General features: G+C 54.2%; 1 protein-coding gene across 2 annotated transcripts; it reads left to right on the top strand.

The window, feature by feature from the left end:
* On the top strand, positions 1-26,334 carry ZNF282 (zinc finger protein 282). Of its 2 annotated transcripts, none has more exons than XM_059885977.1 (8): positions 1-182; positions 3,054-3,473; positions 11,779-11,905; positions 12,417-12,536; positions 16,426-16,545; positions 18,155-18,271; positions 19,558-19,671; positions 22,961-26,334. In XM_059885977.1, the coding sequence occupies exons 1-8, from the start codon at positions 18-20 to the stop codon at positions 23,809-23,811; spliced, it is 2,034 nt and encodes a 677-aa protein (XP_059741960.1). In that variant the 5' UTR covers positions 1-17; the 3' UTR covers positions 23,812-26,334. The 2 variants fall into 2 exon arrangements, with proteins under 2 accessions (XP_059741960.1, XP_024846984.1); XM_024991216.2 differs by having other exon boundaries at positions 18,158-18,271.
* The last annotated feature ends 606 nt before the right edge of the window (positions 26,335-26,940 follow it).

A 26,940-nucleotide genomic window follows, 5' to 3' on the forward strand; every position in this document is an offset into this window, starting at 1 on the left:
GGAACAGCGCTCCCAGGATGCAGTTTGTGTCAACACGGCCGCAGCCTCAGCAGCTGGGCATCCAGGGCCTGGGGCTGGACAGCGGGAGCTGGAGCTGGGCGCAGGCCCTGCCCCCGGAGGAGGTCTGCCACCAGGAGCCGGCGCTGCGCGGGGAAATGGCCGAGGGAATGCCGCCCATGCAGGTGGGTGCACCCCCGCCCGCGCCATGGCCGCCCGCCTGCCGTGGGGGCGGGGCGCGGGGCCGGGGCGGCGGGGGGCCCCGGGTCGCGGGCGGGGGTGGGGTCGGGGGGACGGGGGCTCGCGCGGCAGGCAGGGCCCGGCGCCCTCGCAGGCCCCCGCCCGCACCCCGGAGCGGCGGGCCCCCGAGGCCGCGTGCCGGCCGGGCCCAGAGCTGGCGCCCCGGGGAGGCCCCCGCGGGGCCTGGGATTTGCGGGGGGAGGGCCCGGAACGCGCGGTCCCTGCCGTGACCGCGTCCCCCACCCCGGCCTGGGCTCGCCTAGGGGCTGGCCGGCCGCCTCGCGCCGGGCCGGGGACGTGGGCGCGCGGGGTTCCTGGTCAGATTTTACCGCTGCGGCCAACTCAGACAGAAAGGTGTGTTTAAATGTTGTACGGCCATCATCTCTCCCCAAGTGTAACAGCGATTCACCGTTTCCCCCTGGCACCGGCTGTGATCGAGGAAGGGGCGGGTGAGAGGTGCTTTTGCCCTCTTGCCAGCGGTGGGCAAACTTGGCCGCACTGTTAGAAGCACCTGAGCACCTTTCAAGACTCCTGACGCCCAAGCCTCCTCCAGACCGGTGAAATCGGAGTCTCTGGGGTTGAGAGTGGGCACCAGTCCGTAAGGAGCTCAGGGTGCAGACGAATTGGGGAGCCAGAGCTCCAGGGCTGTGTGTGAGGCGGAGACAGGCCTCGATGGCCTTGCCAGGGGCAGAGGGTGGGAGCTGACCTCGGCTGGACTCCGCCAAGCCCCCCTCTGTCCCTGGCCTGGTTCTCAGCCAGCCAGGTTCTGACACGTCGGCCAGGAGTTGCTGTGTCCTGTCTGACCATGTTTCAGCCTTACGTCTCCAAACCTGTTTAGGGGAGCAGAATCTGCTGCCCCAAAATCTGCCTCCTTGGCACCAGGATTATTTTAAGATGGTTATTTTAGAGGAGCTGCAGGCACAGGAGACGCTCTGAAAACCAAGTAGGAGTTCCCTTTGTAGAAGAGAAACCTCCATCGCTGTACCAGGAAGAGGGCATGACTCAATCGCTAAAAACTCTTTTTCAGAGGAGAAGGCAGCGACTTGTATCTGCATTAACCTGTGCCCTTGCATCCTGTCCTTTCCCTGGTCACCCCCATAACTAACTCCCCAGCCCCACAACATCATCCTTTGTCCTTAGCTGTAGATGGTACTTCATACAGTGGTTTGGGTCATTTTGGCAGATCACTCAGTTTTCTGGGTCTTGCCCATGTTTACAGGAGGTATGTTTGTTTGTTTAGTCGCTCAGTCGTGTCCGACCCTTTGCGACCCCTGTGGACTGTAGCCTGCCAGGCTCCTCTATGGGATTTCCCAGGCAAGAATACTGGAGTGGGTTGCCATTTCCTTCTCCAATGCAGGAGGTATACGTCTTACTAAATTTGTTTTTCTCATGTTGATCTGTCTTATGGCAATTTGACTGTGAGACCAGGGAAGAACCTAGAAGGGTAGAAGGAAAATTTTTCTCCCCCAACACCTGTGAAAAGTAAACTGGGCCCAGTGACGTTCTGAACTTCCACCCATTAGCCCTTGACCCGTTCGGTGGGCCAGGCTGGAATGACACCTCTGTGTGCCTAGGGCACGGCTTTGCTGGAGATGCTAGGACGTCTCACCCACGCCCTGCTGCCTTTTCTCCCATGTCAGGAGTCGCTCCCTGGAACCTGTGTGATCTTCCTCTGTGGCTGCCACAGCCACTGTCAGTCTGAGAGGGCCGTGAGCGTGTCTGTCCTGACCTGCCCAGCTCTCACCTCTGAGTAACAGGTCTCCACTTCACCCATCCTGAGGGCCCCTTCAGCAGCAACAGAGAGAACAGAAAGTGACCTTTCCCCTGTCACATGGCAAGGAGGGACCATTTCAGCCCTGCTGTCCAGCAAGCCCCGGGCGCTGGTGGGGTATGGGGCCAGTCCCCGGGTCAACAGTACACGGTGACCACCCCTCTCTTGGTCATAGGGATCAACTCTTAACTTGCATCCTGGGGACTTTGCCTTTCTGGGTGAGGACCCAGAGCTGGGGGTACTGGAGGACCAGGGCCATTGGGCACCCCTCCCCCAGGGAAGCAGGAGGGGTGGGGGGATCTTCTCTTCCTCTTAGAGATGCTCCCCCCTCCCCCCTCCTCCGGGAATGACATTTTCAGGCACATCCACTTTGGGAAATATGAATACACAGTTGTGTGAGGAGACAAGGCTGCTCGCCTGTTCTCTGGCTCGGGCTCCCAGTGTCTCCCGTGCCCCCAGCCCCATTATCTGAACTGTGTTTTTGTCAACCTGCAGCACCTAGAACCGCTGCAGTAGGCGGTGCAGAGCCGTGCTCTGGAAAGGCACTTCTCTGGGCTTCTATTTCATCATCTTTAAAGCAGAGCTCTAGGATAATCGTTCTTGCCCTAACCTGCTTAGAGATTGCTGGGACGATTAGGGGCGCGTGACTGATGTGAACATTTTTGCTTTGAAGCAGCAAACGCTGGGCAAGCTCTGCGGAGTTCACCATTAAGTCTAGCCCATGAAGACAGCAGCTGGTCTCGTCAAAGAGAGGTGGCCTGTGACAGTTTAGGACAGGGTCCACCACCTTGACCTGCCATGGGTCAAGGTGGGTGGTAGACTAGCGACCAGCCTGACTCCCGCAGGCCGGAAGTGGGAAGGTCAGGTGGGTGGGTGCCCACTAACTGCTGCGGACGTTAGTGAACACGCTGTAGCCAGAGAGGCAGGGGCTTGGCAGGAGAACGGGGATCTGCAGCATTTGACGCGTTGTCCCCTGCTCTCAGGCCACCCTCGCTCCTCACACGGGGTCTCATGCCGGCCGTCACTTCCCCTCCTCTGCCCGCAGGCTCAGGAATGGGACATGGATGCCCGGCGACCGATGCCTTTCCAGTTCCCGCCCTTCCCAGATCGGGCCCCCGTCTTCCCCGACCGCATGATGCGAGAGCCCCAGCTGCCCACAGCGGAGATCTCGCTCTGGACCGTGGTGGCCGCCATCCAGGCCGTGGAGAGGAAGGTGGACGCCCAGGCCAGCCAGCTGCTCAACCTGGAGGGCCGGACGGGGACGGCCGAGAAGAAGCTGGCCGACTGCGAGAAGACGGCCGTGGAGTTCGGGAACCACATGGAGGGCAAGTGGGCCGTGCTGGGGACCCTGCTGCAGGAGTACGGGCTCCTGCAGAGGCGGCTGGAGAACATGGAGAACCTGCTGAGGAACAGGAATTTCTGGGTCCTGCGGCTGCCCCCAGGCAGCAAGGGCGAGGTCCCCAAGGTAAGCGGTAGTCCCCAAGGGGCAGGGAGGACGGTGAGGACCATCACCTTGATTTCATTTTGTCAGGCCTTCTCACAAACGTCTCTGACGCCCTGTTGCCCAATGTCAGTGTCCTCTCAAAGCCGGCCTCCACTTAAACAACCTCGTCTGGAATGTTCTTCTGCAGGGAGGCTGGCCTCCACCCGTTCCCCAAAGAGCCCGCGGGTTCTGTCTGTGAGCCTTTTGCCCTCTCTGCTCCCAGTCCCTCCCGAGGGGTCTGGGTGTCTGCAAATTCCTAAAGCTTTTCCCGCCTGGGTTTTCGCCTTGACACCTTCAAAGACCGTTTGTCATTGGCTGTTGTCTGTGCGGGCTCCTCTGCACGCAGCTGGAGAAGACCCGAAACCACTCTGAGCAGAGTCGCTAGAGTCATGACCATCACCAGCGGGCCCATCTCACGATCAGAATTCACGCTCCGTTTCCTGTTCTATTTTCCCTCCCACCTTCTCCTGGCCCATCAACCCTGCACTCTTGGTCAACGGGCTGCTCTCCAGTCCACTGAGAAGACGGGGTCCCCCTACAGAGACTTCCACGTCCAGCCATGTGTATTCTGCCTTTCTGTGGGCTCCACCCCTTCACCTGCGCCAGGAGTCACGCAGCCTCTCTCCCCTTCGCCCCCTGCACCGTCACCTCCTCCCCCTCCACTGGCTCGTCCCCACCAGCCTGTAGACATTCTGCACTGCCGCCCATCTCTGGAGTAAAACAGCTCCCTAGACCAGCGTCTCCCGCCACTGCGACTTCATCTCTCTGCTCTGCTTTAGAGCAGTCTGCATTTGCTGTCACCAGTTCTTTCCCTCCATTTTCTCTCCTTCCCTTTTTATTATAGAGAATTCAAACCTATATAAAAGTAGATAGAATTGCAAAATGAACCCTCATGAACGCATCGTCCAGCTTCAGTGGTTACCAGCTCTTGGACAGTCTTCTTTCATCTCACTCCCTACCCATGTCTCCGTCCCATTTTATCTTGAAAAACATCTCAGACAGCAGTTGTGGTTTTGCTGGCCGTATTGTGACGCGTGAAAGTGTCCGACGTCAAAGTGTCAGTCTCTTTGTGACCCCATGGACTATACAGTCCATGGAATTCTCCAGGCCAGAATACTGGAGCGGGTAGCTGTACCCTTCTCCAGGGGATCTTCCTGACCCAGGGATTGAACCCAGGTCTCCCGCATTGCAGGCAGTTTCTTTACCAAGGGAAGCCCATCGTGAGGCATGTGGGATCTTATTTCCCCAACCAGGGATCGAACCCAAGCTCCCTGCATTGGAAGGCTGAGTCCTAACCCTGGACTGCCAAGGAAGTCCCCAGCAGTTGCTTTAATTGTAAATATTTCAAAGTGTAGCTCTAAAAGGTAAGGACTCTCTTTTTAAAGTAAAAATCTCAATACTGTGGCTACCACAACAAAGACCTCAGCCTACTCAAATATCCAATCAGTGTTCCGATTTTCTTCCAAAAATATTTTGTTCTATAGTCCAGTCTAAGTACTTAAGGCGTGCCTGACTCTTGTGACCCCCATGGACTACAGCCCGCCAGACTCCTCTGTCCATGGGATTTCCCAGGCAAGAATACTGGAGTGGGTTGCCATTTCCTTCTCCAGGGGATCTTCCTTATCCGGGGATGGAACCTGGGTGTCCAGCATTGCAGGCCAGTTTTTTACCAACTGAGCTGCCCAAATGTGAACTTAAATAAGTCTACACACTGTGATTGCTATGTCTCTAAGTTTTTTCCCCCTGTAAGTGCCTCCTTTGTCTCTCCCATATTCCCTTGTAGTACTAGGCCATCTGACCTGTGGACTTCCTCACTGTCTGGACTCTGCTGCTGCATCCTCCCTGCTCTCATTTATTGTGTTCCTCTCTTCTCAGTCTTCCAGTAAACTGGGGATTGGGTGATTCTCCCTGAACTCATGTAGCTGAGGTTCTTGCCACCACCTCGTCATCCTGTTGGCCTTGCCAGAGCTCTAATGGTGTCCATGATCATAGAGCCAAGGATCATTAGAACCACAGTATTAAAGTCCCAGTCTTCGTCTTCCTGCCCTCTCAGCAGCGTTTCATGCAGGAGACCACCCTTCCTAGAAACACCCTTTGGCTCCCAGACACCCCTCCCCACCTTGGTTCTTTCCCTACAGCACCAGCTGCCGCTTCTCAGTCTTCTTTGCAGTTTCCTCTCCTTTTCTTATGTTTGGAGTGGGCCCGGGCTCCTCCTGACCTGCCTGCAGTCTCTCCTCCCTCCCTCGTGATTTCACCCAGGCTCAGCGCTATAGATACAGTCTGTGTGCTGTCAACTCCCGAGTGCAGTCTTTCCCTCCCACTCTTGCTCTCTGTATCCTGCCTAGACTTCCTTCTCGAATGCCAGATTCACATTCCTGCCTGCTAATTCAGTATCTCTATCAGGCTGTCAGTAAATATCTTAGATTTAACTCAAACCAAACTGGGGCTTCCCTGATAGCTCAGTTGGTAAAGAATCCACCTGCAATGCAGGAGACCCCGGTTCGATTCCTGGGTTGAGAAGATTCCCCTGGAGAAGGGAAAGGCATACCCACTCCAGTATTCTTGGGCTTCCCTTGTGGTTCAGCTGGTAAAGAATCTGCCTGCAATGCAGGAGACCTGGGTTCAATCCCTGGGTTGGGAAGATCCCCTAGAGAAGGGAAAGGCTACCCACTCCAGTATTCTGGCCTAGAGAATTCCCAGTTCATGGGGTCACAAAGAGTCGGACACGACTGAGTGACTTTCACTTACTTACTTAAACTGAACTGATTTCTGCCTGAACCCTGTTCTCCTCAAAGTCATCCTCATCCTTCCAGCTGCTCAGGCCGCAAGCCTCGGGGTCATCCTCGCCTCCTCTCGTTCTCACGCCTGATTTCCATTATATTAGTAAATACTATCTGATTTTTCTTCAAAATATACACACAGCCCCCCTCCCACCCCCTGCTGCCTCCACTGTTCCCACCTTCGTCTAATTGTAACCACCACTGCCTCCTGCCTGATTCCTGCTGTGGCCTCCTCGCTGGTCCCCTTGTCTCCATCCTTGGCCCCCACCCCAGACCATCTATTTTCAACAGAGCAACCAGACTGATCCTTTTGAAAAATATATCAGTCATATCACCTCTGTTTAAAGCCCTCAAATGGCTCCCCAGGTTATTCAGTTTAAAAACCCCCATTTTGTCAGTGGTCCCCTCCCTCAAACCCACCCTTCTGACCTTATCTCCCTTCACCCCCTCTTGCCCACTCCTTGATGCCAGCTCACCACAGGGTCCCCCTGGCAGGGACTTTCCTTCACTGAAGCCGCCCTCCACCCCAGGTCTCTCCCATCAGGGGTCTGCTAGCTGTCACTGGATCAGTGTCCCCTTCATGGCCACCCAGCCCAGCACACTCTTTCCTGGGTCCCTGCTCTCATTTCCTCCAAGCAATTAAGCATTCAGGTATCTGAAATACTTTCTCTGTGTCTCTTGGTTGGCTTTCCTCCACGTGGTTCATTGCAGCATCCCAGTGCCTGTGACAGGACCTGCTTGTAGCAAAACATGTGTGCCGAGTGACTCTTCAGCTGGAGGGCTCACGCTTCCACGTAAGGGCCTGGCCCTTTTTTATCTTTGGTTCTGGCAGTTAAGCCAGTGGCTTGGCCAGAGGAGGTGCTGGACAGTGATCCATCAAGGCCTCGCAGAGCTGAGTCCTAATAGCGGTTCCTCCCTAAGCTGCCTTCTGCCGCTGCAGCCCACGGGGCTGTTCTGTGTAGAGTTTGGCGTATATACTGTGTTGCTGTGTCCATCTCCCCACACACCACCCTTTGCTCTTGTCTGTGCTCTGCACTCTGACTCAGTGCCGAGTCCTGGCCCCACTGTGCATTCTGGGGGGTGAACCACGTGTCGGGGTCTTGATTTGTACCTCACGGAACATGGCTTACTTGTGGGGTCCGGAAGCAGAAAACTTGGGTTTGAATCTTGGCTTTACCATGTATCAGTTTTCCTACCACAGGTCAAGTATGTTTTTTGTTGTCTCTGGGCCTCCTCAATTCCTCTTAGGAAAGAAGTGACCTTTAAATAAGTCATTCAGCAAGTGAATTCTCAGTGGGTCCCTCTGAGCTTCAGTGTTCTTATCTGTAACATGAAGATGATAATACGCTTGATTTGTGGAGCTGCAAGGACTGCTGTGACAACACCGGGTAGCTCATTGTATTAGTTATCCACTGCTGTGTAACAAATACCCCGACACTTAGCAGCCTAAAAAAAATTATTTTTTATCATGTTACAGTTTCCATGGGTTAGGAATTCAGGAGCAGCTTGGCTGAGTGGTTCTGGCTCAGAGTCTCATGAAGTTATAGTCAAGCTGTTGACCGGGGCTACAGTCATCAGAAGGCTCAACTGAGGCTGGAGGATTGGCTTCCAGTTGCTCCTTCCTTCCTGGCAGGAAGCCTCAGCTAGTTCCTCACTGCTTGAACCTGTCCCGTAAGGCTGCTTAAGCATCCTTATAACATGGCAGCTGTCTTCCCCCAGAGTGAAGGATCCAGAAAGAGAGACCAGGATGGAAGCTGTAGCAACTTTTATGACCCAACCTCAGAAGTTGTTTTACAAATTTGTTGACATACTGAGTGCAGCACACTAACAGCACCATCTTTTAGGATATTAAATAGCTCAACTGGAATTCCATCACCTCCACTAAGACGCTTGCTACTTGGAAGGAAAGCTATGACAAACCTCGATAGTGCGTTAAAAAGCAGAGACATCACTTTGCTAACAAAGGTTCATAGAGTCAAAGCTATGGCTTGTCCAGTAGTCATGTACAGAAGTGAGAATTGGACCATAAAGAAGGCTGAACACTGAACAATTGATGCTTCCAAATTGTGATGTTGGATAAGACTCTTGAGAGTCCCCTGGACTGCAAGAAAATCAAACCAATCAATCCTAAAGGAAATCAATTCTGAATGTTCATTGGAAGAACTGATGCTGAAGCTCTAATACTTTGGCCACCTGATCTGAAGAGCTGACTCATTGGAAAGATGCTGAAGCTGGGAAAGCTTGAGGGCAGGAGGAGAAAAGGGCGGAAAAGGATGAGATGGTTAGATATCATCACCAACTCAATGGACATGAATATAAGCAAACTCCAGGAGATAGTGAAGGACAGAGGAGCCTGGTGTGCTGCAGTCCATGGGGCTGCAAAGAGTTGAACATGACTTAGGGACTGAACAACCAAACAGCAGAAGTTGTACACCATCACTTCTTTTTTTATTAGAAGCAAGTCACTCAATCTTGCTCACACTCAGTGGGAGGAGAATTAAGCTCTATTTCTTGAAGGGACAAAGAATTTGTGGATGTATTTTAAAATATCCACAACCATAAGGCACCATGAGACTTAATATTGTGGGCCATAGTTTTCATTCCTTGTAGACTCTTGGCCTTGTTAGATACATTCTCTTTGTCAGATCCAAGGAAGGCCGTTGTCTCTCAGCTCCTCTGTGCCTTGTGGGTTCTATTAATTGTGTAATTATTCATGATGATTCATGGATAGTCTTTTCTGTCTGGCTGAACTGTACGCTGCCCGTAGTCTTGGACCATGTTTCAGACTTCTGCCACATCCTAGCACAGTGAAGTTTTTACAAAGTGATATCTTTTTCCACCTGGGAGACTATGGTCCTAGAATTCTGACTGGTGAAGGGAGGCAGAGGGGTTGGTGTGTTGGAAAAGGTAACAGATTTTTTTTTTTGGCTGCACTGGGTCTTTGCTGCTGCACACGAGCTTTCCCTAGTTGTGGTGAGCAGGGGCTACTCATCATTGTGGTGCGTAGGATTCTCTCTGTGGTGGCTCCTCTTGCTGTGGAGCCTGGTATGTAGGCACGCGGGCCCAGTAGATGTGGCACACGAGCTTAGTTCCTCCGCGGCACATGGACTCTTCCCGGACCTGGGATCGAACCCACGTCTCCCGCATTGGTAGGTGGACGCTGATCCACTGTATCTCCAGAGAATTCCACCGACTTGGTTTTGAATACATTTAGTGTGAGGTCCTTAAAAGATGAATAAATGAAGCCAGTCAGAAGGCCGTTGAAATGTGAACTCTGAAGGGAATGTTGAAGAGTGTCATCTACAAAGAGGTACCCACAGAACTTGTAAAAGACAAAAGCAAAAAAAAAAAAAAAAGGAAATTGCCAAGGGGAAAGGAAACAGGGAAGAGTGAGGGCCAGACCTTGATCTCGGAGGGAAGAAGGAGGAGCTGTAAGGAAGATGAGAGCCAGGCTCCGTGGCTGTGGGAACCAAGCAGGAGATTTCAGGAAGGTGCTCTGGCCTCTGTGAGGACTGAGGGGTCGAGGGTTATCGGCAGGAAACTGACAACCTCCCAGAAGGTGGTTTCAGACAGAATGGGGCTCAGGGGCAGATTTCAGGGAGTGAGGAATGTGTGGATTGTGAAGAAAACACAGAGCGTGCATCTTGGGAATGTTTCTTTTTTTTTTTTGAGCCATGCCAAGTGGCATGTGGGATCTTATTCATAGGTACCTGACCAGGGATGGAATCCATTCTCCCTGCAGTAGAAGCATGGAGTCTTCACCCCTGGACAGGGAGGTCTCTGGAATGTTTCAGGAGAAGAAGGCTCGTAGCCTCACTCAAGGTGACAGAGTGGAGGGCTGGAGGCCCTGCAGTGAGAGCAGGGTGGGGAGAGATGGAAGATGCCTGAGGGAGAAGCTGGTGTGGACTGCGTGTCACCAGCAGGAGGAGGAGGAGAAATGAAGGGCACGTGTGGGGAGTCGGCTCGCCGGGGAGACGGGCCGAGCCAGGAGCTTGCGACCAGCAAGCTACCGTCAAAGGGAGACTGGGGGTGGCTGGGGAGAGTGAAGAGTTGGAAAGAAGCCTCCCGGGGAACACAGTGAGATGGAAACAAGCCGGCCAAGAGGCTTGCGAAGCAGCCTGGAGCCTCAGCCAAGAGGTCAGAGTGTATCTCGATTGTCACCTGCAGAATTTCGTGACCTTTATCTTGGGCAGGGAATTTAAATGAAGACGGCGGTCTGCCTCAGTTTTCCTAGGTTGGGGGTTCGCCCAAGTCTGTGGAAGGTCCGGGGGACTTGAAGTTCTAGTTCTGTTTCTACAGATGGGAGTGCGCCGCCAGGCAGTAGGAGGCATCCAGGTGCTACATGGCACCTGACCCTGGCACCTCTCCTCTGTGTATGGGCACTGCCCACTCACCAGACAGCACGCCCGTGGGCCTGACCCCAAGAGGGCAGCTTTTTCTAATTCACACCAAGGTGCCATGTGTCAGGTACCAAGAAGGATGGTACCAAGAGTCAGGGCTTGGGGAGAACTGAGGGCTTGGGTTTCAGGGTGAGGGGGAAAGGCTGGTCCAGCAGGAACAGAAAGTGGTAGGAAGTGAGGCTGGTGGTCAGCACAGGGCAGCTCAGATCCTAAAGTCACGGAACTGAAACCATCCTGAACGATGCTGTGCAGATGAGGCCACAATGGTTAGTGACCGCAATCGGCACAGGAGGCCTCGCCCACCTGAGATGACAGCTTTATGGGGCAGACGAGATGCCCCTGAACCTTGTGACTGACATTAGACAACTGATGACTCAGGCTCCAGCAGGACCTTCCTAGTGTGGGCAAAGACCATTCAACACATCCAGCAAGTGCTTACTGACTCCGAACTACGAGCTTCTAGATGCTTGGGACATAGTGGTGCCCAAAGCAGATCAAGAGCCTTAGCACCAGCAAGTTTTAGTGACAAAAATGTAGCTGTGTACCTAGAGGTGACAGAAGTACAGCTTCTCAACAGGATTTTATTGTACTTGATTCCCTGAGACTCTAAGAACCTACCCTATGTCTGTCACCCTGAACACCAAAAGCTTGACTTTTGGGTACCCAGTTGACCTTAAAGTGAATTTACAAAGGATGTGGTTAAATGCCTCATTTTTAGTTTTTTATTCTATTTTTTTCAAACTTTTAAACTTTTCATTTTGTATTGGCATATAGCCGCTTGACAATGCTGTAATAGTCTCAGGTGAACAGGAAGGGACTCAGCCATACATATGCATGTATCCATTCTCTCCCAAACTCCCCTCCCATCCAGGCTGTCACATAACTTTGAAATGCCTCATTTTTAAAAGGCAGTGGTGACCATCCTGTTATTGGAAGCTCAGGAGAATCAGAGTAGACTGACTCCACTGAGACAGGCCAAGCAGGATGGGCAGGTTGGGGCCATGGGGACTGGGGCCAGAGTCTGGGGTGGAGCGGTCAGTGCCCCTCCCGGGAGCTGGGGAGGAGCAGCAGGCAGAAAGCACCAGACTAACGCTGTTGTTGGCCCAGGTTCCAGTGACCTTTGTGGACATCGCTGTTTACTTCTCCGAGGACGAGTGGAAGAACCTGGACGAATGGCAGAAGGAGCTTTACAACAACCTGGTTAAGGAGAACTACAAAACCCTGATGTCCCTGGGTAAGTGTGCCTTTCGTCCCCCAGGCAAGCATCTCTGGAGTGAGGGGTGACATGCTTCTCAACCCAGGATGCACCCCTAGGCAAGGTGTTTCGTGTTTATACTTCATGGAAATTCAAGAGACAATGTGCTTCTCTGTTAGGAAGTTAGAGCAATTGATAAGAGTATGGAAAGTACAGACCCAGGAACAGGGCCTGTTACTACAGAACTGAACACTCTGCTGCTACTATGCTGGAAATACAGCCCAACAGCATCCCTAGGCGCTACCTCCCAGCAGCCCTGGAGAAGCCACTGGTCTCTCTGCTGCTATTTCTGGGTTCCAGAACCCAGCTAGTTCTCCACCAGGAACTGGAGCATCCATTGACTTAGACTCTCCTGAGAGATGACCTGACATAACGGGCCACCCGCTGAGAGGGGCGCCAGGGTACGGGAGGGGAGGGCTCCCCATCGCTGTTGATGGAGACCCTTTGGTGAACGTCCCTCAGCCCTTCCTTGCCTTCCACTTCACTCCAGACTCGGAGGGACCCGTGTCCAAGCCGGAAGCCCCATCTCAGGCTGAGCCCCGGGAAGAGCCCTGCGTGTGGGAGCAGCGTGACCCAGAAGAGAGAGAGATCCTCATGGATCCAGACACAGGTGATGGCAGCTGCAGACAGCCCCAGGTCGGGGTGGGGCGGGAGAGAAGCCCCCATCCCAGCATGAGTTCTGGGGGGCGGTGGGGCGCAGCTTCTCTTAGTTGCTCGTGGGGCCGGTTCTGCCGCCTTGCAGATTTGGCAGTCACGTACAGGAAGTTTCAGGGCCAGAAAGGCCGCCATGGAGGTCTGTCTTTTGGGTTAGAGGCATGTCACTTGAGATGCCCAGGTGAACTGGAGACGATGGGGAGGGGCGGCCTCCCAGGCCTGACTGGGGCTCTAGACGTGGGAGCGGCCTGCCCAGGCAAGTGGGCAGAGAAGGCTCTGTGTGGGTGTGTGGTGTGCGTGGGTGCATAGTGTGCGTGGCTGTGTAGTGTGCATGGCTATGTGGGGTGTGTGGTGTGCGTAGCTGCGTAGTGTGTGTGGCTGCGTGGTGTGCGTAGTGTGCGTGGGTGCGTAGGGTGTGTGGTGTGCGTGATATGCATACGGTGCGTAGTATGCGTGCTGTGCGTAGGGTGCGTGCTGTGTGTGGTGTGAGTGGTGCGTGTTGGTGCACGTGGCCGGTTGCTTTGTGCCCGGCTGTCATCCCCAGCATTCTCAGCCTGTTCTCACAGGCAGCTTTACCCTCCAAGGCTGTCCCCTCACCCGAGGGGAATCTTAAATTCTAAGAAACCAGTTCCCTGAGAACATCACACCAAGTGACAGGAAGTATGCGGGTTCTCGGGGACTTGGCTCTCCTGACGGTGTCGGACCAGGTGAAATCTGGTCCTCCGACCGTATTCTCTGCCTCGTCACAGCAGCCTTCCTGTCGGGGCCCTCTGCTCCTCCTGTTTTACACGTGGAGGGCGTATTTACCAAAACCTCCCCAGAAACTTGCTCGAAGGCAGCCCCCTCCCTCCCAGTGTGCTCTCCTTCAGTTCAGTTCAGTTGAGTCCCTCAGTCGTGTCCGACTCTGCGACCCCATGAATTGCAGCACGCCAGGCCTCCCTGTCCATCATCAACTCCCGGAGTTCACTCGAACTCACGTCCATCGAGTCGGTGATGTCATCCAGGCATCTCATTCTCTGTCGTCCCCTTCTCCTCCTGCTCCCAATCCCTCCCAGCATCAGGGTCTTTTCCAATGAGTCAACTCTTCATGAGGTGGCCAAAGTACTGGAGTTTCAGCTTTAGCATCATTCCTTTCAATGAACACCCAGGACTGATCTCCTTTAGAATAGACTGGTTGAATCTCCTTGCAGTCCAAGGGACTCGCAAGAGTCTTCTCCAGCACCACAGTTCAAAAGCATCAATTCTTCGGCACTCAGCTTTCTTCACAGTCCAACTTTCACATCCATACATGACTACTGGAAAAACCATAGCCTTGACTAGACAGACCTTTGTTGGCAAAGTAATGTCTCTGCTTTTTAATAAGCTATCTAGGTTGGTCATAACTTTCCTTCCAAGGAGTAAGCGTCTTTTAATTTCATGGCTGTAATCACCATCTGCAGTGATTTTGGAGCCCAGAAAAATAAAGTCTGACACTGTTTCCACTGTTTCCCCATCTATTTCCCATGAAGTGATGGGACCAGATGCTATTATCTTTGTTTTCTGAATGTTCAGCTTTAAGCCAACTTTTTCACTCTCCTCTTTCACTTTCATCAGGAGGCTCTTTAGTTCCTCTTCACTTTCTGCCATAAGGGTGGTGTCATCTGCATATCTGAGGTTATTGATATTTCTCCCAGCAATCTTGATTCTAGCTTGTGCTTCCTCCAGCCCAGCATTTCTCATGATGTACTCTGCATAGAAGTTAAATAAGCAGGCTGACAATATACAGCCTTGACGTACTCTTTTTCCTATTTGGGACCAGTCTGTTGTTGCATGTCCAGTTCTAACTGTTGCTTCCTTACCTGCATATAGGTTTCTCAAGAGGCAGGTCAGGTGGTCTGGTCTTCCCATCTCTTGAAGAATTTTCCACTGTTTATTATGATCCACACAGTCAAAGGCTTTGGCATAGTCCATAAAGCAGAAAGATGTTTTTTTGGAACTCTCTTGGTTTTTCGATGATCCTTATTGACATGTAATTCACATTGCCATAAATTCACGTTTGGAGTGTAGGATTTAGTGGTTCACAGGCTGGTGCAGCCATCAGCACTATCTAATTCCAGAATATTTCCTCATAGGGAACCCCACACCCGGGAGTAGTCACTCCCGTTCTCCATACCCCCCAGTCACTGGTCACTGTGGATCTGCCTATTCTGGGCATTTTGTTTAAATGGCTCCTTCCCTGGCTTAAGCACCCCACACGTTTGAGGTCAGCTGTGATGACCTTTCCCATGAAAGCAGTGTAACCTCTATCCGTGTGTCACATAGAACAGAGACCACGGTGTCCATTTAAGGGGGGACAGAGCAGACTGAGAGCCAGAGAGGCCAAGTGACTCATCCGCTGGGCGGAACGCAGACCTGAGACCCAGATCCATCTCTTTCCTCCTGCCTGAGCTGTCTCCTGCCAGGGCTGGTGGTGTAAGCCACACCAGAGAGCCTCGTAAGAGGAAGATGCCCTGTGGTGGCGCCTTGGGGTCTACATGGAAGGTGCATTATTGTCCCTTGTGCATAGGGTGCTGTGCGTTAGCCATCCAGGAATGGGGCTGGGCTGCTCCCCTTTGCCCAGTCTAACTTCCTGCTAATTGTGTGTGTGTGTATGTGTATGTGTCTGTGAGTATGTCTGTGTATGTCTGTGAGTGTGTCTGTGAGTGTCTGTATGTGTCTGTGTGAGGGTGTCTGTGCGTGTCTCTGTGTGTGTGTCTGTTTGTGTTGTTGTGGGTGTGTGCCTGTGTGTGTGTGTCTGAGTGTGTGTGTATGTATGTGTCTGTGTGTGTGTCTGTTGGTGTGAGTGTGTGTGTGTATGTGTGTGTCTATGTGTATGTCTGTGTGTCTGTGTCTATTTGTGTCTGTTGGTGTGTCTGTGTGTGTGTATATTTGTCTGTGAGTGTGTCAGTGTGTGTCTGTGTGTGTGTGTCTGAGTGTGTCTGTGTGTGTGTATGTGTCCGTGAATATGTCTCTGTGTGTCTGTGTGTGTATGTGTTTGTGAGTATGTCTGTGTGTGTCTTTGTGTGTGTGTCTGTGAGTGTTTATGTGTGTGTATGTATGTGTGTATGTATATATGTCTGTGTGTCTGTTTGTCTGTTGATGTGTCTGTGTGTTTATCTGTGTATCTGTGTGTCTTTGTATCTGTGTCTGTGTGTCTGTTGGTGTGTCTATCTGTGTGTCTGTGTATCTGTGTGTCTGTCGTGTCTGTTGGTGTGTGTGTGTGTCTGTGTGTCTATGTGTCTGTGAGTGTGTCTGTGTGTGTGTATGTATGTCTGTGTGTCTGTTGGTGTGTCTGTGTGTGTATGTGTCTGTGAGTGTGTCTGTGTGTATGTGTATATGTCTGTGTGTTTATCTGTGTATCTGTGTCGTGTGCCTATCTGTTGGTGTGTCTATCTGTGTGTGTCTATGTATCTGTGTGTCTGTGTCTGTTGGTGTGGGTGTGTGTGTCTGTCTGTGTCTGCTGGTGTAGGTGTGTGTATGTGTGTGTCTGGCCCGATCTTTCTGACTGGGGTGCAGAATGAAGCCGGATGTCTCCCATGCGGAGGGAGCCCTGTGGCCTATCCTGATAGTACCCACCCAGCACGGGCTGTCTCCATGCTCTCTGCCTTCCTTCTCTTACCTTACTCTGCGGCATGGCCCACCCCCTTGTCCTGGAGGTTGATCACCCCCTGCTCCCATGCCCTTCTGCTCCCCAGGGTTCCTAGGTGCCCATAGGAACTCAAGGCCCCTGTGCTCTCTTCCCTGGTGAGCGCTGTCAGCTGTGCCCCTGACCCCTAGTGACGATCATTCCTGAAAACGGTACCGACCGTGTGACCCTCTGTCCTCAGGAGCAGAGCCCCTGGGGCCAGCACCGGATGCGTCCTCTCAGGTGAAGCGGGAGGAGGCCCTGTGTGCCCGGGCTCAGCGGGGCCTGGAGGAGAGAGCCATCCCCACGGAGTCCATAACCGGTGAGTGAGCCGCCTGGCCGCCTGGGCTGAGTGGCAGAGGGAAGAGTCTGCATGGTCTACAGGCGCCCATCATTCTCTGACGGGTGTGCCCAGCCAGAGGCCTGAGCTGAAGATGGAGTGTGGGTCCACGATTGATGGATAGGAAAGACAGGGTTTCCCACGAGGCACAGACATGGTGCGTGATGGGGATGAGGGGCCAGCACCTCTAGCCTTAGCTGTTCTGTTTTCTCTTCTTTGTAACATCAGGTTTTAACTATTCCTTTCTCCCCTCGAAAAACAGTGTCTGCCGAAGTACTGAGAGTGAGGCATTTTAGAGGTTCGGTGGGTGGGGAATCTGTGGGTCCCTAAGACCTGCTCCCAAGTGGGAAGAACTGATTGTTTTAAACAAACACAGCTGTTGCCTCTGTGCCAGCCACCCCCCTGCCCTAGGCGCCGTCCTGACGGGCAGTCTGGGTACTTCCTCTTTGACAGCATCCATCCAACATGTGTACGTGAGCGCTCTGTTCGAGAAGATGTGGCTTAGTCAGAGTTCTCCAAAGAGGAGCAGGGTGTGCACACACATGTGTAGAGAGAGAGTGATTGAATTGAAGGAGTTGGCTTTTGCCAGCTGGAGACCGGGGGCAGCCTGCCGGTAGGATTCACCTTTCCTCGGGGAGTCAGTCTTTTCCTGTTTGGCGGTCAGCTGGTGGGAGAGGCCCACCCACATAATGGAAGGTAATCCACCTTATTCCAAGTCTACGGGTTAAGTGTTAAACTCCTCAAAACAAAACAAAACAACATAACAGCATCTAGAGTAATGTTTGGCCCACTATCTGGGTACTGTTGCCTAGACAAGCAGACACATAAAATTACCCATCAAAAGATACAGTAATGTCCTGTGACTATAAGTTAAGATGATAGTATAAGTTAAGATAAGCTCTTAACTTACCCGTGGGTTAGACCTCCACAAGCCTCATCCCCTTAGTCAAAGCCTCATACTCATAGGCGAGTGGTAACAGCCCCCCAGCAGAGGAAAACAGCTTTCCAGTTCATCCAGCTCGTTCCTCGAAAGCCTATATAGCCACATTACTATCTCCAGTGGGGTCTTTGAGATAAGATGGCAATAAAAGGTAAGTGAGGTTTAATGGAGTCTGCAGAGGAAAGAACAGGTAGGTTACATCTTAGAAAATTCCCGCTAAGATGGTGAAGATAAAAGGCTTTCTTGTTGTTCAGTCGCTCAGTTGTGTCCGACTCTTTGCGACCCCATGGACTGCAGCACGCCAGGCCTCCCTGTCCTTCACCGTCTCCCAAAGGCTTCCTGGAAGTGTCATTTCCCTGGCTGGTCCTTGCAGGAGGAAGACCTCCGTCACCGTGGAAGGGGTTACATTCCTGAAGGACAGACAAGCTCTCTCAGCGGCATCCCTGTGATGTCATCACTCATAAGTAGTTTCCACTTATTCTCAGCAAAAGCACGAGCAGTGGAGGCCAAGCCGACCTAAGGCTTTAATGGCCTCGAATGATTACCGCTGACGTTTAGGGAAAAGAACCTATCGAGAGACGAGAGACGTAAAGCAGCACCTGGCGGGAGGGCCCGTGTCCCCTAACCCCTTTGCTGCTCTGTCCCCTCAAGCAGACTCGCCGGCCTCCGCGCAGGATCTCCTGTCCCGGATCAAACAGGAGGAGCCCCCGTGCGTGTGGGACCAGCAGGACTTGGCGGAGAGGGACATCCCAACGGACCCCAACTCAGGTGAGCGGTCCGCCAGTGCACGTGGAGGGTGATGTGCCTATCTGCCAGGAAATCAACCCGACTGAGTCACTTTGGTCAAAGGCCAGTGAGAGACTCAGGGAATGAACCACTGCGTGTTCCCCAGAGGATGACTTTGTACACATTTTGGTGTGTAACTACTAGAAAAGCGAGGATTTCTCTAAAGGAATCCTTACATCAATAATTTGTCCTGTCAGTGAACTGATACTGAAATGACATAGCTGATTTGTGAAGTATAATCGACAAGCCTTTTTATTTATTTATTTTGTACTTTTTTTTGGCCATGCCACGCAGCATGTGAAGTCTTAGTTCCCTGTCCCAGGATCGAACCTGCACCCCAGTGGAAGCACGGAGTCTTAACCACTGGACAGCCAGGGAAGTCCCTAAAAAGCCTTTTAAAGGTGCATATTTCTGACAGAAAGTAATTAACATTTTCTGGAATTTTCCTTGAGCGAATACTAGCTAGGTGACTCCCAGAAAATTTCTGAGGGTAGTCCAGGCATAAAAGGAAGCATAAAAGAGCAGTAGGGAAGCTCTGCCCACCCAGGCTGCACGTGCGTGTATGTGTGTGTGTGTGTGTGTGTGTGTGTGTGTGTGTGTGTGTGCACGCACGTGCATGCGTGTATATGTGCTTATGTGTGCACACGTGTGTGTGCACGCATATGTGCATGTGTTCACGTATACTTGCAGAGTGGAGGAGGCCAGCGTCATCTCATCTGGTGGTTGTAACCCCTGGGGACACCAGGCAGAGAGGCCGATGTAGAGTCTGGGGTTCCGTGCAGTGTGTCAGCTCTACAGCTTCACACGGTTTGGGGTGGGGAGCTGAAGGGCTCCAGGACAGAGGAGAAAGCCTGATAAGAGAGGCGAACGTTCTGCTACAGTTCTCATTAATGACCCTTGTCCACCGCCTCTGCTGTCGCTGATCATGAAGGCCTCGCCCTCCTCCCTCTGTCCTGTGGGCTGTCAGAGGCTGGGCTCCCCTCTGGCCTGGTGCCACAGATGGCCCTGGGGCTCCCAGGATGCCAATCCTGGCTCTGTCGCCACACGGGCCTCCTGAGAGACGGGCCTCCTGCCTGGCTGAGCCCAGGTGCAGCAGCACCAGTGAGGTCCATTCAGGGAGGCCTCACGGAGGGTGGGGGCACAGGATACCCAGACTGCACACACCCTCTGGGCCGAGCGGCGGCCTCTGCGTGTGGTGGTGTTTGAGCCTTAGGTAGGATGCTCAGCGAAATGAACAGGCTCTAAGTCTGCCTTCTTTCCCCAAACAGAGTCTCTGATCTCCGCCCACGATATCTTGTCATGGATAAAGCAGGAGGAGCAGCCGTACCCGTGGGGCCCACGCGACTCCATGGATGGGGAGCTCGGGTTAGACTCTGGCCCCGGTGAGTGGGGCACCCAGCCGGGCCCCTGGGTATTTGGTCCAGAGGGATGGCCGCTCACCCAGCCTGCCCCTTACAGGGTGATGCTCTGTCGTGGCGGCCTTTCAAAGGCCTGTATCAAAGCACTGACCCCTTTCCTTTCGAGGATTCAGGGCTGTTAGTTTCCTAGGATTGTCTTAACAAAATACCAAACAGTGTGGCTTGAAGCAGCAGACATTTATTCTCATAGTTCTGGAGGCCTGAAGTCTGAAGTCAGAGGTGTGGCACGGCCCTGCTCCCTCTGAAAGCTGTGGGGGACCCCACCTTGCCTCTTCCTAGCTTCTGTGTTTGTTGGTGATCTTTGCTGTCTTTTGATCTGTGGATGTATCACCCTAATCTTCTGTCTTCACACCGTCTGTGTGTCTGTGTTTTGTAAAGTCAAGGAGTCACGTTAGATCAGGGGCTTGCCCTCCTCCAGTATGACCTCATCCGAACTAATTACCCCTGGAAAGAGCCTGTTTCCAAAGAAGGTCACACTCTGAACCACTGGGGAGATGCAGATTTTGACATATCTTCTTGGAGATATGTCTGTCTTGGAGATAACATCTTCTGTGTTGCTGTTGTTCAGTTGCTAAGTCATGTCTGGCTCTTTGCTACCTCATGGACTGCAGCACACCAGTCTTCCCCATCCTTCACTATCTCCCAGAGTTTGCTCAAACTCATGTCCATTGAGAGGATGATGCCATCCAACCATCTCATCCTCTGTTGTCCCCTTCTCCTCCCGCCTTCAATCTTTCCCAGCATCAGGGTCTTTTCCAGTGAGTCGGCCCTTTGCATCAGGTGGCCAAAGTACTGGAGCTTCAGCTTCAGCGTCAGTCCTTCCAATGAATATTCAGGGTTGATTTCCATTAGGATGGACTGATTTGATCTCCTTGCTGTTCAAGGAGCTCTCAAGAGTCTTCTTAATAGCCAGGGAAAGGAGAGTGGACTGGGAGCGAGCGGACCTGAATGTTGACAAAAGTTTCGGTGGCATGCTGGGACATGCTGCCTGATTGTGAAAGTCTGAAAGAGAATGGAGGTAAAGAAGTAGTGAAAGCAAGTATAGCTAACTTAAAAAAAAAAAGGAACAGAGAAATGAGATAAGCTGGTAGCTGGATAGGGGGAGCACATGAAGTCAAGGGAGGGTTAAGTTGGGTGAAGCTGTGCCATTGTGTCTGGAAGGATACGCACTGCTTTAGAATCCTCATTCAAACTGCCTTAAAGAATAAAGACAAAAAAATAAAACTAAAAAAGAGAATTGCAGTAGCTGAGGACAGAAGCCCACCCACCCACACTCAAAGAATAAAGACATTTATTCTCTTACGTAATGAAGAGGTGGTCTGGTTTCAGTCTCAGTTAGTTCAAGGATTCAGCTGTATTATCAAGGCCCCAGTTTCTTTCCAATCCTTGCTCGTCCACCCTTGGTGTGGATGGAGCAACATGGCCACAGCTGTTCCAAGCATCACCTCCAGCCCCAGAGGGGAAGGAAAGACCATCTTTTTTTCCTTACACTGTCTCCAGGGAGTGAGGAAGCCTTCCCAGCAAACACATCTCATCAGCCAGAACAAGGTCATGTGCTTGTATCTGAATCAGTTACTGGCCAGGGATTTCCAGAGTTATCAAGTCCTCACGTTAGACGCTGGAGGAGAAGGTGTGACATCGTTTCCATGGAAAATGGAAAAATGGGACACACTGAGCTGCAGGGTAGGAGGCCAGGGTCTGAGACATGTGGTCTTCTCCAGCAGTCTTCAGCTCCTTGAGTCCCCTGGGCAACCCCGACAGAGGAAGGGTCAGAGGGACCCAGGAGCTAAGCTGGGTCAGGAAGGTAGAGCACCAAAAAACGTGCCACACCGAGCGTGATGCAGGATCAGAGGAGGATTGGGACCGTTTGGGGTTGGGTTTCCCGGGAAACAGTCCCCGAGATGGAGGTTTCCTTGGGGGTCCTCTTGGGAATAACACCTATGAAGGAATGAGAGGAGCAGATTGCGGAGAGGGAGAAGCAAGGCCCACAGTGCAGCGGTGACAGAGGCCACAGCCGGACCTACCGTCAGTGTGGGCTGAGATGGGGGGTGGGGGCGGGCTCAGCCCAGCCTGTTTAGGAGCAGCTGGTAAGGAACACGGGTCACAGTTTGGGGCTCCTGTAGGAAGAAGGGACTGTGAACGACGGATCCAGGAGGTGATGATGGAGGGTGTAGGAAGGAGAAGGCTCCTGAACGCAGTCATCAAACCCAGTGGTTCCTCGGGGGTCGGAGTCCTGGGCCTGAGGTCACTGCTCTGATTGACGCTCTGGGCTTTGTGTCCCTCTGACCCCACGGTAGTGCGGGAGCATGGACTATGGAGAGGCAGGGATGCAAGCAAAGAGCATCATTGCAGGAGCAAGACTGGTGCTTCCTGGAGAGGCTGGCCAAGCAGCCACTTCCACAGCAGGAGGTGCAGAGTGCCATGATGTCTGCTCCCCACAGACAGGGTCTGAGGCCAGATGGGACTCGCACCAACCCAGTTGACCCCACTGCTGTAGGAGGCCAAAGGCTGCGTGCTAGGTGGAGATGCAACCGCACATGGGAGGTGGGAGGCATGCCCCCAGCTCCCTGCATTCCACTCCCCTAGGCCTTTAGACAGGCTTTTCACCTGGGATGGTGGTGGTGGTTCAGTGGCTCAGTCGAGTCCGACTCTTTGCCACCACCCCATGGACTGTGGCCCGCCAGGCTCCTCTGTCCATGGGATTCTCCAGGCAAGAAGACTGGAGTGGGTTGCCATGCCCTCCTCCAGGGGATCTTCCCAATCAAGGGATCGAACCCCGGGTCTCCTGCATTGCAGGCAAGTTCTTTACTGCCTGAGCCACCTGTGTGGTGGGTTCACCTGGGATAGGTTCTGGCAAATTCTTTCCCTCTTGTCAAGAAATTCTCTTTAGATAAATTAGCATGGAACATACAGTTAAGTCTATTTCCGGGCAATTCTGCCTTTCAAGGGAGCTTTCTCAGAGCACCGCTCTTCCCAGCATCTGGGGGTGTTTCCTGACCTAGCTGCGTGACCCCCACCTACCCACTTCGGGGGCCTCCGGTTCACGGCTCTGTGCGGGTCCAAGGGTCAGGCAGCCGTGTTTAATCCCCTCATCCTCGAGGGAAGCTGGGGGCCCGCCAGCCCATGATTCGCAGGAGGCCTCAAAGGACCTAATCAAGGACCTGGGGGCCCCCCCTCGCAGGGACGGTTGTGGGTCCCCCGCGCCCCGGACGAGCCGTATCAGCATGTCGCTTCTTCGTGTCTCTCCCCCCAGGTGACAGCCTGCTGATGGTGAAGAACCCGGCCCCGGCCCCGCCGCCGCCGCCGCCGCCGCAGCCCGCCCCGCCGAGCCTGCCCCCGCTGCCGGCGCCCCCGGAGGACGCGGGCGGCCCCCCGAGCCGCGGCGGGGGCGCGCTGCTGGACGACGGCTTCCCTGCGCTGCCGGGGGAGCGCGGCGAGGGCGGCGGGGCCTCGGGTGGCTGTGGCGGCGGCGGCGGCGGCGGCGGGGGCGCGGGGACGGCGGGCGGGGGTCCGGGCGGGGGCTGTGGCAGCTGCTGCTCCCCGGGCGGCCTCCGGCGTAGCCTCCTACTGCACGGCGGCGGCGGCGGCGGCGGCGGCGGTGGGGCGCGCAGCAAGCCCTACTCGTGCCCGGAGTGCGGCAAGAGCTTCGGCGTGCGCAAGAGCCTGATCATCCACCACCGCAGCCACACCAAGGAGCGGCCGTACGAGTGCGCCGAGTGCGAGAAGAGCTTCAACTGCCACTCGGGCCTCATCCGCCACCAGATGACCCACCGCGGCGAGCGGCCCTACAAGTGTTCTGAGTGCGAGAAGACCTACAGCCGCAAGGAGCACCTGCAGAACCACCAGCGGCTGCACACGGGCGAGCGGCCCTTCCAGTGCGCGCTGTGCGGCAAGAGCTTCATCCGCAAGCAGAACCTGCTGAAGCACCAGCGCATCCACACGGGCGAGCGGCCCTACACGTGCGGCGAGTGCGGCAAAAGCTTCCGCTACAAGGAGTCGCTCAAGGACCACCTGCGCGTGCACAGCGCCGGCGGCGGCGGCCCGGGCGGAGGCCCGGGTCTGGGCGCCCCGCGGCCCTTGCAGCCGCCGCCGGAGCGAGATTAGGGCCTGGCGGCGGCGGCGACAAGAACAGGGCCGGGGCCGGGGGTCGGGGATGGCGGGGTGAGCCTGGGGGGCGCGTCCTGAGGCTCTCCCCGTCCCCCCCCACCACGATCCCGCCCTCGGTTCTCCGGGCGCCTTCCCTCCCTCGAGCCGCCACCTGCTGGAAATCGGGAACAGGAATTGCACTCCAGACGGGGTATCCCCTTGAGGGTGGGAGGGGCGGGCTGGGGTCCCCATGAGGGTGGCGAGGGCGGGGCAGGGGTCCCCTAGACCTGTCCGGCTGAAGGGGCAGCCCAGCTCTTCTCACGGGGTGGACCGAGGGGCTTCCTCCCACAGGGACGGTCCTGGAAGGGCAGCGAGGAGGCCAGCACACACCCCCCACCACCCTTCGGGCACCTAGCCTGCCCATTCGGCCTCTGGGGCTCTGGGGTCTCAGATTGTGGTCAGGGAAAGCCACCCGGGAGTCTCGGCCCCCTGCTGAGATGAAGAAATAGGGTCCTAAGGGTTAAAGCGACCCTAAAAAAGGAAGCCGAGGTGTCCAGGTGAAAGAGGAGGGACGTGCTAAGGGGTGGATCTCCGTGATGACAACACTGCCTCGCGTTTGAATAGCGCTTTATACTTTTTTTAAAAAACACGTTTTTCTATCAACTTTCACCCTTAGCCTGTCCCTCTGAGGTAGGTGGGGTCGGAGTTTCCCGACTGGATAGCTGAGGAAGGGGAGACATAGCTGAGATGGTTTAGAGAGGCGGGCGGGGGACCAGGGCCAGGCCTCCAGCGGAGTGTCCACCCCACCACACACACGCTGCCTACCTCTGGAACTGGAGAGACCTCTGTGGTCTGGTCTCTCTGCCCCTGACCCACCACACATAAATCAGAAGCAACAGGGGGCCCACTCATGGGGTCATGGGGTGGGGAATGGGCAACGGGTTGACTACAAAATGCCCCAGGAATGTGCTTCTGGAAGGTTCTCGGTGTTGGGGCACCACTGGGCAGGAGGCAGGTTCCCCCCGCCTCGGACCTCCAGCTTGTCCCTCCCACCTCCAGCCCCTCAGTGTGGTGCCCCTGGCCCTCCAGAGGCAGCTGGTGCCCCAGCTCAGACCTCGTCCTGACAATTTCCTCCTTTCCTGGGGCTATGGGGTGAGGGCAAGGCTCCTGCTGCCAGAGCAGCCAGGCAGGACGTGAGTCTCATCCCAGGAGGGCCCAGGCCAGTAGGTGCTAGCCTCTGAGAGCCTCTGTCTCTCTCCTGCCCTGAGCCTCCCAACTGGTGCTATCTGTTAACCGGCCATGCCCCGTGGACTCGGACACAGACCCTCCTGGGCTCCAGACCCTGCAGGCGCCTGTGGGGGGTCGGGGGGTCGGGGGGTGGCCCCCAGGGGACTCCCCACCAGTCGGTGCATCTCTTCCGTGGTCCTGATGGGCCACAGTCTCCATTTCTGCGTCTTGCATGGCCAGGCACTGGGGTGGGGTGGCGTGCCCCAGGCCCCTTGTTTGCATCAAGAATGACTTCTCCTCCCCTGGATCCCACTTCTCTCCCAGCCGGGGGGGAGGGGGCCACAGTTCCTGAGTGCTCTGCCTCTGCCCTTCCCCTCATCTGTGCCGCTCTGCTTTCCTCAGACCCCTTTTTGCCATGCAAAGGGAGTTCCTGAAATTAAATAAAAGGTGTCCAGATCGCAGACTGCATGTTCACAAGGCTGGAGGGTTCTCCAGCGTGGCTTCCTATAGTAAACCCTCAATGAACTGGAATCCAGTTAACTGGGATTTTTTTTCTTCTTCTTCTATTCTACTTTCGGAAGGAGGCACATCTTAAGAAAATGAGATATAGACAAGCTCAGTGGAGTTTTGTTGGAGCAGGAGGGGAACCCTCTAATCTGGTTCTGGTTGGGAGGCAGCAGTATTCTGCTTTTCAAAAGCATGTGGAGAAAACCACCATTTTCATAACCTAAATCATGGGAAGTGAGACCAACAGGGTCGTATTTTGCTTTTTGGCTGCTGAGTGTGTGAAGGAAGGGGGAGAAACCCCTATTGAGACATGAGTTTTGTCTGTGGCCATACCACCCTGAATGCACCTGATCTCGTCTGATCTAGGAAGCTAAGCAGGGTCGGGCCTGGTTAGTACTTGGATGGGAGACATGAGTTTGAAACATCTGCACCCACAGCTCGAGTCTGTCCCTTTATTTCACCTTCAAGGAGCTGATTTCCAAAGAGGTTTAGTGACGGATGATAAGCGAGAGAGCCAAGTCTGGGTTTGCTTTCTTGCGTCCTCGTCCGGTGGACCCCACTGCACTGAGTGCCCCATCGGTTACGCCACAAGTCAGCCCAACCCCCAGCACCGGCCCCGGGGGAGCCCTCGTGCGAGCCGACCAAAGCGGGTGACAGTGTGGACCGCCCCCAGACAGCGAGGATCCTCGGTGTGGACCCGGCAGGCCACCTACGGGAGCAGGGTGGTCCTGCTCTGGGGTGGGTTTTTATTTTCCTTCTGCTGATGTGTTAATTAAAAAGTATTTTAATTAAAAAAAAATGAATGCATGCAGTAAAAATTGGTTTTAAAAAAAATTATGAAGAGTAAAACTCTTTCCTACCAGATTCCCATTGAGAAGCATCCGCTGCTAAGAGCTTATATGTCCTCTTGGACCTGGAGGAGTCGGGGCGTAAAGGAATGACCTGAGTGGAGCAGGGGAGGAGGGAGAGGTGATGTGGGATGTGGATGGGACACGCCAGGGAGGCAGGAACAGGAGCTGAAAGGCAGGAGGCTGGCCTGGCCAGAGCCGGGCTGTGTGAAGTTGTAGGTGGTGAAGATGCAAGGTGAGTCATGGCCAGGTCACAGCCAGCCTTCAATGCCAAGACCTTTCCATAGCAGGCTGCCAATCAGGCTGAGACCCGTGGTGCCACAGACCCACTTGTAGCCCCTTCAGATCAGATCAGATCAGTCACTCAGTCATGTCCGACCTTTTGTGACCCCATGAATTGCAGCACGCCAGGCCTCCCTGTCCACCACCAACTCCCTAAGTTCACTCAGACTCACGTCCATCGAGTCAGGGATGCCATCCAGCCATCTCATCCTCCGTTGTCCCCTTCTCCTCCTGCCCCCAATCCCTCCCAGCATCAGAGTCTTTTCCTATGAGTCAACTCTTC

The sequence above is a fragment of the Bos taurus genome, chromosome 4, assembly GCF_002263795.3.
Source record: "Bos taurus isolate L1 Dominette 01449 registration number 42190680 breed Hereford chromosome 4, ARS-UCD2.0, whole genome shotgun sequence".
Taxonomy (NCBI): Eukaryota; Metazoa; Chordata; class Mammalia; order Artiodactyla; family Bovidae; genus Bos; species Bos taurus.